The 10,820-nt window shown below is 42.7% G+C and overlaps 2 protein-coding genes and 1 long non-coding RNA gene across 4 annotated transcripts; 2 read left to right on the forward strand and 1 right to left on the reverse strand.

Annotated features, from left to right (window-relative positions):
* The first annotated feature begins 2,927 nt into the window (after positions 1-2,927).
* Positions 2,928-7,814, forward strand: GDF9 (growth differentiation factor 9). Its single transcript, XM_090065270.1, has 2 exons — positions 2,928-3,357; positions 5,474-7,814. Exons 1-2 carry the CDS (start codon positions 2,928-2,930, stop codon positions 6,421-6,423), a joined length of 1,380 nt encoding a protein of 459 aa, XP_089921396.1. The 3' UTR covers positions 6,424-7,814.
* On the reverse strand, positions 4,388-10,313 carry LOC149856245 (uncharacterized). Its single transcript, XR_016444508.1, has 3 exons — positions 10,178-10,313; positions 9,084-9,126; positions 4,388-4,792 (listed from the first exon to the last, which is right to left on the reverse strand). It is a non-coding gene; the product is annotated as an uncharacterized LOC149856245 (long non-coding RNA).
* On the forward strand, positions 10,210-10,820 carry UQCRQ (ubiquinol-cytochrome c reductase complex III subunit VII). 2 transcript variants are annotated; one of them, XM_090065271.1, is made up of 3 exons: positions 10,210-10,343; positions 10,427-10,589; positions 10,668-10,820. In XM_090065271.1, the coding sequence occupies exons 2-3, from the start codon at positions 10,436-10,438 to the stop codon at positions 10,760-10,762; spliced, it is 249 nt and encodes an 82-aa protein (XP_089921397.1). In that variant the 5' UTR covers positions 10,210-10,343; positions 10,427-10,435; the 3' UTR covers positions 10,763-10,820. The 2 variants fall into 2 exon arrangements, with proteins under 2 accessions (XP_089921397.1, XP_089921398.1); XM_090065272.1 differs by having other exon boundaries at positions 10,248-10,336.

Genomic DNA, 10,820 nt, shown 5'->3' on the forward strand with positions numbered 1-10,820 from the left:
AAACACCTGTCAAGCTCTGCATGAAATGGAGAAGCAATACCTCTAAACACACTTGCTCAGTGGTTAGAGCACTTGTATAATACATGAGACCCAAGTTAAATTCCTGCCTCTGCCTGAAAGGGGCTCTAACATATACTGCCTGTCTTTCAGGGGAGTACCCAGATCACCAACCTATAGACTACTTCAGGTAAGGATACTCACTCCCCTCCTGAGCTGTTCCACCTTGCAGAAAAGTACTGAAAATTCACTGGGCCAAAGAGGGTGAGAGCTGGCAAGAAGGAACAGGCAGGCAGCACTCTGGGTTAACTCTGTTCCAAGGAGGGTTTATGTATTTTTCATTGGATAAAATACTCAAATGGGCCCAAAGCAGGGCCTGGAACATAGGACTCCTTCTGCCTAAGTGAGCCCTCTAACCACTAGACTCAGTGGCAGACTTTCTCACCTGAATCTTCCTTTTTTACAGGACAGTGAAACAGCTTCAAAAGCTGGGGTGCAAACAGGCTCCCAATACTACCTAGCCCCCCAAAAGCCTAGATCCTGCTGACTGAAGCACTCTTCTGAGGTGGGAGTTGTGGTTTAGAACCCCCTTGGGGGCCAAATGGAGTCAGACTGGAGTCTCCCACACTTGGAGAGGGTGCTCAAACCACTGACCAACTGACTACATAAAAGAGGATATCACCACTGTAAAAGGGGAATGATCCCTGCTCATTTTTGATAGAAAGGAAAAAGTTCTGGACTGTTAATCCTAAATGGGAAGAAGCCCTTCCTGTTAGTGCTAATGAAGTGCTTAAGCCCTAAACAGGTGCAGAATTTAAGCCAAATCCCTGTCCCCATCAACTATCTCAAGAAGACTCTCTCAATCAGCATACAAGTTTCTGTAGATCCCATTCTGAGACACTGAACTCCCCCCGTGAATGGTATGGGGAGTTGAAGCAACCAACTAAGTTCTAGATTCTACTGTAGCACTAGGCACATAAAAGTTAAAGGCTCCAAGGCCCCTAATCCCAAGTCTTTAACCTCTGTGTATTTCAGAGCCCCCATCTGTAAAATAGGTCTTATTGGTCTGTGTTGCGTGGACTACCTGATGTGTATAAAATGCTGTGATTTATAAAGCACTTACATACTAAGCACCTTGTTACTTAAGTGCTATGCAGCATTAATACTAATCTGTGTAGGCTATTAGTAACTTTTGCGCAAAGGTGAGTGAGTACACTGATATAGGTACACTGGTATGAATCCTTAATACCACACTGGTTCAATTTTTACCAGGTCTCCCAGGAGTCACTCCTTTGTTCCAAAATAACACAAGTTGTCTATACCAATGTGCTTGAACTAGAGCCCAAAGAGGGAAAAAAACATCCAGAACATATTCGTATTCCTTCTGTAGGCCTCTCCCTGCAGTGATCAAAAGTCTCATTTAAAGGGGACCACCTCTAGCAGCACAGAGCCCTTTACTGGGTCAGCATGAAGGAAGGAAATGTTACAAGGTGTTACAAGATGATTCTATATCCAGACAAGTGAGTCCACTCAGCCTTGCTTAGCTGGCAAAAGTGAACAATATCGCTGCTACATGATGGGATTGTAATTTATAGGAAAGAAGGAGGAACTCTAGTAAAAGAAAGTACAATAAAGAAAATGTACTCTATAAAATAAAGTGAAGTGTTGAAGTTATTTGTGGCTCCTGGGCTTGTCAAAGATAATTTAAAACTACATGTTAATTCAGCACACTTATTTAACAGGGATAAAATGAATGAACAAAGGGCAAAATAAATCTTAGATTTATTTAGCTCACTTTTATCCCTGCTGTGTATGCTCATGGACCAGTAACAACTGCAATGGTGAAAGGTTACTACCAGCTTTGCCGGAATTACTTACAGAGCATAAACAAAGGGGAAAAGTCTGCCCTTCACAGCCTCAGTTTCTCAGTTACTCTGTTTAACCAACTGATGCCCAAATAAAAGAAAGCAATTAGTTTTAAATCGGATGGGATTCAAAATTCCCAATATACCAATAATCAGTTTATTCTCTACTCCTGGTGCTACAGCTATTTCTAGGGAATGGTATAACACACCCCACCACAACTGATGCCTAAATTCAGATGTTTCTACCTTACAGAAGTGGACTGAAATTATTAGAAATTAACAAAACAAGGTGTGTTCATCTTTAGTCCCCCTCCTGTTTAGTGTACTACCAGAACTCAGATCATTAGATTGTTCTATCTCTAAGGTATTTATAGTGGACCCATTGCCAAATACCAGTAACTAAACATCAAACTGAAAACTAAAGTATTATACATAAAGGATACTTGTCTCTTCCATTTCTCATTTCTCGTAGTTACACAGAATGGTTCCCCAATCCCTTTTCTTCTTTTAGTCAACGTTTTCTGTCTCATCTCACTTGCGGTGCTAATAGAAATGTAACTTCATAATTTCATAAGAACCTTTTTTCTTACTAGCTCATTAAAAGATTATTGTTGAGTTTTGCTTCATAGTTACTATTAAGTGGGTATCATTATTGTGTTAAGGACCTTTGGATTCCACAGCTCTTTTAGGGGCACATGTTGTTTTAGGGCTGTTGATACAGAGTAACTAATACTCATTTAGTGTTTCTCACAGACTCCCTCTAGAGGCTCATAGGGATAAAATCTCTAATTAGTATACCTCTCTATAATTAATAATGATTTCCATGTGAATGTGGGTAGAGTGTGAGAATGAGGATCTTGTTTCCAAAATGTCATCATGGTGAAAGACCCTAGTCTGAACTCAGTCACCTGGGTCTGTTGACCAGCTGTAGGTCTTTCCATCAGCAGAAACTTCCTTTGCATGCCCACCTGAAACATATTTAGGGAACCAGGCTTGGCTCTTCTTTCTATTCTGGCATACAATCTGTCATGGGAAGGCATTTTTCCTGCTGTGATCTCTAGAGACATGGCTGTTCCCCAGAAATATTTTATCTATTTCTGTTGTTACACTAGGCTGCTTTCTTCTAGCATCTTATGTTCCCCCAGCTCCAGGGAGGATGTGGTACCTGATGAGACTCTTGAGTTGCTGCTAGTTCCTGATAATAAGCTGCCTGAGTTACCTCCATTCTTGCTGCTGCCACCAGGTATGAGACATGGCTATACCCTCCTGCCTCCCCTTCTCAAGGTGCTGTCTGACCAGAGACACCAGCACTGGGAAAGTGAGGTCCCAAGGCTCCAACCAGACTCCAGAGCCCTTAGGTACATGAAGAGACTGTACAAGATGTCTGCCACCAAAGAAGGGATCCCAAAAGTCAAGAGAAGTCACCTTTATAACACTGTCCGTCTCTTCACTCCACATGCTGAGTGCAAGTACCACCAGAAGAATGAAATGAAAGGTATGTTGGGGTGCCCTGGGATGAGGGATGAGAGGGGGGGGGAGAGCAGGTGATAACAAGGAAGTTTTTCACTCTTTTCCTAACTAAAATGGAGTTAAGAAAGCTCTAATCCAACAGATCTGTAACTTAAAATCTGCTGAGTGGCTTTTCCTTTAAGCTGTTAGGGTATTTCTGAAATCTAAGCTAAGGCTTCTCACCATCTGGGCCTCTACATCCAAGCAATACCTACTCAAGTCCTACTGCTGCTTAGTCATAACTCCATTTAAGGATTGTAACTACTATCTCGAAGATTATAAACTCACTAGCTTCTTGGAAAACAGCAGGAAAAAAAGACATCCCATAAAATCTACTGGATGCCTCCTATCTTTTTACTGCCTCCTTTCAATTCTGCTTTTTAGTAAGGCAGTGAAAACAGCAATGATCCATTACAAGGCAGCTTGTTAATTGGGCTAGGTCTGCTTTCCTTGTAACATTAACCACAGAAAAATCCCACCCCACTTCTATAAACATCCATAAGTATAAAACAGAATGTCTAGTAAGTTAGATGTAAGATAGACAAACTTACATGGCTGGGCAATTTCAAGGAAAACATGATTGTGCAGGGTGATGGATGTGATCTGGTTACAACACTGACAACAAGAGTCCAGACTTCTAATTTGTATACATGGCTATGGAGAAGTTGCTTCAGGTCTCGGGTTTCCTCTCCTGTAAAATGGGATAATCCTATCTAAAGATATATGAATAGTTTCTCTCCTGAAGGAAAGAAAAGTGCTTTGAAGTGGAGACTCACTAAAAATTATAAACATTTATAAAATATAAACTAAAAAAACTACAGGATATGCCCTTTGAATAGAAGGCTTTATGCAGCATAAGAATCTATTGTTTAAGTGAGACCTATTAACAATGGGTATGTGTTCATTTTAACATGCCTTAAATATTACTTTTAATAAATCTGGTGGGAAAAATTTGAACCAAGCCACCAAAAACTGTTTTGAAGATGCTTTATTCAAACTAGAAGTCAAGTGTGGTACCTAAGAAAAATATTATTAAAAGAATAAAGTCCTGATTTGACTTTAAGGCATGGACTGTGCTGGTAAACTCAAAAAAACCCCCCCATTTTAGTTGCTCAAGGCATGAAACTGAATTGAAAATACTACATAATATACTGTATAAAATTATTATTATTAATGTTAATTGGTATTCTGTATAACTAGTCAACACATCTAAAAACAAAATTTGCAGTGTTAGGGCTCTGGAGCCTGAAAATTTTAAAAGCATGGACAAGATCTTGCATTAAGATAATGAAGCATTTAATCTTGGGAGATGAGTAAGAGGTGGCACCAATCTTTAAAGTACACAAAAAAATGGAGTTAGTAGATGAAGAGCTTCTGATTCTCTCACTTCATAATCCAAGCATGGGGGAACAGTCCGAAACCTGAAAGGCAGCAGATTTAAAAAGTGACTAAAGGAAATACTTTTTCACACAATTTATAATTAGATAATCAAACCCTTTTTGTTAAAGATTCCACTGAAGCCAAGAATCTAGCAGGACTGAAAAGGGGATTGGATATGCATACGGATAACCACAGTATCCATAATTTAATGCTAGAAAAGCTGTGGAAAGGCTAAAAGACCTCTACTTTTAGGGTTTAAACCAATCTTTAGCTACAAAGTGTTAGGTGCTCAAGGGGTAGATAATCCCATGTGTATTTAACATCAGTTTCCTGCACATCTTTCTGAGGCTTCTAGTAGTGGCCACTTATGAAAACAGGATATTGGACTAGATAAATCACAGGTCTGAGCCAGAGTAGGGCAATACTGACGCAATGAAAAAACACTGTTTAGTAGCCTGGTTGTATAACTTCTAGTATCTCTTAGAACCAACAAAGAGGTTTTTTTCCCTGTGCCATAGGTGCAAAACTGGCAGCAAACTGTCCCTTAACCTGCGTGTTTTTAATGGACATATTTTACATAATGGCACTTGCCTTCCTTTTAATACAGAAACATCACTGATGTAAGCATAATCAAGGAATAGTCTGTCTTTATTCATATCAGTGCTCATTATCGTTATACCATAGGCCTGTTGAATCTCTACAGATTCTGTTTCCTTTTGCAGGAGACCTTCACTCAGTGGATCTGCTTTTCAACCTGGATCGTGTTACCGCTCTAGAGCACTTACTCAAGTCAGTTTTACTCTACTCCTTTGACAGATCGGTTTCCTCCTCTTCTCCAATTACATGCATGTGCCACCTGGTTGTTAAGGAGAATGATCCTTCTAGCCAAGTGTGTCCCAGTGTTCCACAGTCAATAACTTTTAATCTGCGATTTGAACTTAGAAGGCGCAAGTGGGTTGAAATTGATGTGACCTCCTTTCTTCAGCCACTGATTACCACTAACAAAAGAAATGTTCATATGGCTGTAAATTTCACTTGTCTGAAAGATGATCAAAACCAGAACTTTAAACAGGAAGGTTCCTTTAATACAGCATTGGCTCTCCCTTCTCTTATTTTACATCTAAATGATACCAGCAAACACGCTTATCATCGGTGGAATGTGGTTAGATTTCAGAAAAGAAACCCAGTGTGGTCCAGACCGAGAAACAGTCCACTGGCTGATCCTGCAGAAAATGCAGGAAGAGACAATACAGAGGGTAAAAGAGCATCCCGCCACCGAAGAGATGATGTAAAAGAGAGCCTGGCAGCTTCAACCTATAATATGAGTGAATACTTCAAACAATTCCTTTTTCCTCAAAATGAATGTGAGCTTCACAACTTCCGTCTAAGTTTTAGCCAACTAAAGTGGGACAAATGGATAATTGCACCACATCGATACAGCCCTCAGTACTGCAAAGGTGACTGTCCAAGGGTGGTTGGACATCGTTATGGATCTCCAGTCCATACAATGGTACAGAACATCATATATGAGAAACTGGACTCATCTGTTCCAAAACCCTCTTGCATCCCTGCAGAATATAGTCCATTGAGTGTCTTGACAATAGAGCCTGATGGTTCTATAGCCTACAAAGAATATGAAGACATGATAGCTACTAAATGTACTTGCCGGTAATGGGTAAATCCCACGCTACTGTGGCACACTTACTTTCACGATATTTTTTTGTAGTACTAAAAGCAATTTATAGACCTGACCAACTAAACATCAAAAATGTAGTTAAAAATAACTTTTTTTTTCTCTTAAATAATAGGTTACAACTTACCTTGCAGTTAGTGGCAGGTATTTGCATAATGGCATTTATTTTATAGCTCCTTCTAACTCACAGAAAACGAGGAACTCCACTTAAGAAAAGTAAAACTTTTTTTTTTTTTTTTTTTTTTAACTGGGAACAGTATTGCATTTAAGGTGGAAGCAACTTTTTAATAACTAAAGAGATCTACTGTAAGCTGTATGTGATGGGGGAAATAAATATTTGTGACTTCATGCCATTTCTGTGTCAAGCCTCTATTTTAACACTCATGATTAGTACCTTGTACACTAAGACTTCTAGCAAATACTTTATATAAGAAGCTTTTAGTGTTTGGACTTCTGGGCACTCAATTTCAAGTGTGCTTTTTAGTGCCTTTTTTAAACCACTCTTCCTTAACCTTGCATCTAGTCAGTATGGTATCAAAAGCAGTAGACAACCTGTTTTGTCAAGCTGTTAGGCCTCTCATACAGAGTGGTGATAAGTGAACATGCTATCTAAATAATGTTCTGATTTTACTTTTTTAAAAAAACCTGCTAGGGGGGTAACTTGTTATCCCATTCTAACTGTTCAGTGAATTGTTATTAGACCACTTAGGGGGGGAAAATGCCACCCTTTGGAAGTGCTTGCATCAGATTTATTGATAGGTTCCATTTTAAAAATAGTATTCAGTATCTTTTTGTGGATGCTTGCTGTGTTTGCTTCTGTCTGGCTATGAACAAGAAATAACTGTTAAGATTAACAGTGAGCTAAATTTGAAATGTGCAAATAATACTTGAAATAACACATTGAGTAACCGAAATTATAAAAGTATGTCTTACAGTGTCCTCCCTGAAAAGATTTTTAAATCCTACTTTCCGCTGACTTTAAATACTACTTTAATCTGTCATTGGTATTATTCTGAAACCTGAATGCGCTCTAAGAAATGTAAAATGAGTCAAGCTTAACCTTTTTTTAAATCCTACACTGCTTCTCAAATTCTATTCATCTCCCAGCATGAGGACTCTCCTAGAGTTAGTATTCTAAATGCCAAGTTTATTGAACTCTGTAAACATTCCAAAACCTACCTAACCCAAAAAAACCTTCACAGAGTGGTGTGTTTTTTGCTTTTTTTAATTTAATTGAGCATTCTCGCAAGATTTTCTTTTTCTTTTTTTTTTAGATGTTCTGGCTGCATATTACCCTGAACTCCCACTTTCTGATTCATAGCCTTCTATTTTAAACTTACTACTAAGCAGTCTAATAATGTCTGAATACACACCAGAACCCTCCTCCTACAACACACTGAAATCACCTTACCAGCATGCTAACACTCAGTTCTTGCTTCTGCAAAAGTCCAAGGGGAGTGACCAGAGTAGTAAGCACAGGATTGAGCTGGGAAGTCATGAGTCTAAATTCTCTCTCTACTAGTAGTAGTCTGTGGTGACTGTGAGCCTCCATATTGCCATCTCTTCAACAAGGCTAATACCCAGCTAGCTGGTACAGCTATTACAGTGAATTATTTAGTGTTTATACAGCTCTTTAGAACTAAAAGTATATTGGGGCTGAGTATTATCCACCTGTTTCCAATAGTCCTACAGCTTCAACTTAAACCAGATGTTTCACTTAAATAGCTAAAACCCTGAAAATACAGGCTAAAACAACTGTTCACTATTAAGCCCAACAACAACATGATTGTAGGTATGTTTGTTTGGGGGTTTTTTTTGTTAATTTAGGGGTGGAGAATAGACAGAAGGGACCAACAATATCTGACCTTGATAGTGCAGACTGGAGAGTAGCTTTAGCTTTCTCATAAGTTTACTGCTGTTAAGAGGTAGATCAGTATAACACACAGGTTTTGTTTTTTGTGTGTTTGTTTTTTCCAACCATGGTGTGCCTTGAGATCCTTTTAAGGATGTTGTGGAATGTCACAGTTAACACTGCTGGCTTTATAAAAATCATTTGCAAGATAAATCCAGAGATTTCAAAGAAATCTGTAGCTGTGGTCTCTGAGCAATTTGCAACAAAGAAACTGCTCTGTGGATTTGTCTGAGTGCAGGAAAAAAAAGGGGAAAAAAACAGAAGTGAAAACTAAGAGCTGGCACTTTCTGAGGGATGCCTTGAGTCTTAAAAGGTTGAGACCTGTTGCTTTAACAAAATCTCATTCTCATGTATCCCAATTTTTCTTAGCCTTATTCAAAAAGAATAGAAATTCTCTTTGGCTAAGGCTCCAAGGAGTAAAACACAAAAGCACATGCACAAAGAAAAACCTCATTTGCCTTAAGTCAAGCACTTCAGCACAGGAAACTGCATTTGGGACATCTGCAGTCTAAGTAGGCAACAGAAAACTGCATGAAAGTTTAAGACCACATTCCCCTGAGTTGTCAGATATAAATATATATAGTCTGCAATAATAATCATACAGCACTAACACTATTCATCTTGCCTTATGGACATGTGAAAAAGGAAATGGCAGTTTCCCTATGACCATAGGAAGGCAGATATATGTTTCTTGCAGTGTGGGTGTACATGTTTAGACTGTACCTACCATAAATGGGGCTTTCATTCAGAAGTGAGGTCCCTGGGAGCCCCTGAAATATAAATAAAGATAAGCTACTTTCAACACAAACAAGTGACATGCTTCAGTGTGAAAGACTGAATTAGACCACCTAGCTTGAGCAAACACCCCTTGCTTTAACCTGCCAGTACAATATTTTGCAAGTCTCCTAAGACTCTGGTGCCACCCAACTGTGCCACACTGATGGGAGGGGGTAGGAGTGAAGCGGTAGCCCATACTGTCTTCAGTGCATATAATGCTTCAGGGAAGGGTTTTAAAAAACAAGCCTACGTCCTGATGCTACAGGCCTGCAGCATAACTAGAGGCAGGTGGGCAAAGCACCAAGTTAGGAGGGTGTGAGAACTGCCCCCCAAACCAACAGGGCTCCTGCCTCAGCAGCAAGCCCAAGCTGTGAACCCCAGAACCGCCCCCAGTGGGTTTTGAGCACAGGGCGGGGGCGGCAGCAGCTCAGCCAGGGCGGGAGAAGTTCTTGGCGTGGCTATCACTGCTGCCCCCTGCTCTGGGAACTATGGCCCCTGGGTGCAGAGGCCGGGTCTTGGGCCCTGTCAGGTGGTGGGGAGGTGGATCTGGGCCACATCCTGCCGGCGGGGGGGCGATTCAGGCTTTGAGGCGGGGGCACCAGAGGGGCAGCACAGGGAGCTCAGCAGAGCGCGGCCTGGGCAAGGGCCTCAATTGGGCCTGCTGGCCCCGACCCGCCAGGCTCTGACTGCAGCCCTGCCAGCGAGTCTGATGACCACGGGGCACCTCAGAGACGCTGGTGTTCGCCGCCGGTGGTGGAACCGGAGCGTGCTCCATCCACTCCATGCATTGACCTGGTATTACAGTGCTTCCAGGACCGGTGCAAAAAAACAGAAAAAAAAAAAAAAGAAAAAAAAAGACAAGACCTGAAGCCCGGCGCTGCCAGCCCTGCCCTGCCCCCCCCCCAGCGGCCGTTACCCGGCGGAGGGGCGTGGCATCGCCCCGCACAGTCCGCGCGCCGGGGAAGGCTGAGGGGGCGTGGCTTGTCCCGGGAGGGGCGTGGCTTCGCCCCTTACAAACCGCGGGGTGGGGAGGGCGGGGCTTACCGGGGAGAGGAGGGGCTTACTGGGAGGGGAGTGGCCTCGCCCCTCACTGGCCGCGTGGCGGGGAGGAGGCGGGGCTTGTCCCGCGCCCCGGAACCGGAAGTTTCGCACAGCGGAACAGTAAAAGGTGACCGGAGGAGGCGTTCGGCATTTGCAGAGCGTGTGAGTGGTGAGTGTGGGTGCGGCCTTTCCCCTGTCGTACCCTCCTCCTGTGCGGTCCGGGCGGGCGGTGATAAGTGCGCGCTGTTGCAGGGCGGCGCCATGGGGCCTGAGTTCGGCCGCCTGGCTTACGTGCGGCACGTCATCACGTACACGCTGTCGCCCTTTGAGCAGAGGCCCTTTGCTAACTACTTCCGCGTCGGCCTCCCCAACACCTGGCGTCGCTTCCGCAGCTCGGTCTTCCGCGTGACGCCGCGTAAGTGCGTGAGGGTGGGGGAGAAGTCCGGGGTGGGGCCGCGCTCCCCAGCCTCAACCGGCCCGTCTGTACCCGCAGCGTTCGTGGTGGCCTACGCGGTGTATTCGTGGGGCACGGAGGAGAACGAGCGCCTGAAGAGGAAGAATCCGGCGGACTATGCCAATGACCAGTGAGCACGGCTCTTGTGTGTGGGGTGGCCCCCGCAGCCCTTGCAATAAAGCCTCAACCTGA

Source organism: Crocodylus siamensis, chromosome 10 (genome assembly GCF_052110815.1).
Source record: "Crocodylus siamensis isolate JL-2025a chromosome 10, ASM5211081v1, whole genome shotgun sequence".
NCBI classification, from domain to species: Eukaryota; Metazoa; Chordata; order Crocodylia; family Crocodylidae; genus Crocodylus; species Crocodylus siamensis.

Coding starts and splice junctions, on each gene's coding strand:
- GDF9 (XM_090065270.1), top strand. CDS start 2,928: ATGGCTGTTCCCCAGAAATATTTTATCTATTTCTGTTGTTACACTAGG. Junction 3,358..5,473: donor CCAGAAGAATGAAATGAAAG/GTATGTTGGGGT, acceptor TTCCTTTTGCAG/GAGACCTTCACTCAGTGGAT.
- UQCRQ (XM_090065271.1), top strand. CDS start 10,436: ATGGGGCCTGAGTTCGGCCGCCTGGCTTACGTGCGGCACGTCATCACG. Junction 10,590..10,667: donor GGTCTTCCGCGTGACGCCGC/GTAAGTGCGTGA, acceptor CTGTACCCGCAG/CGTTCGTGGTGGCCTACGCG.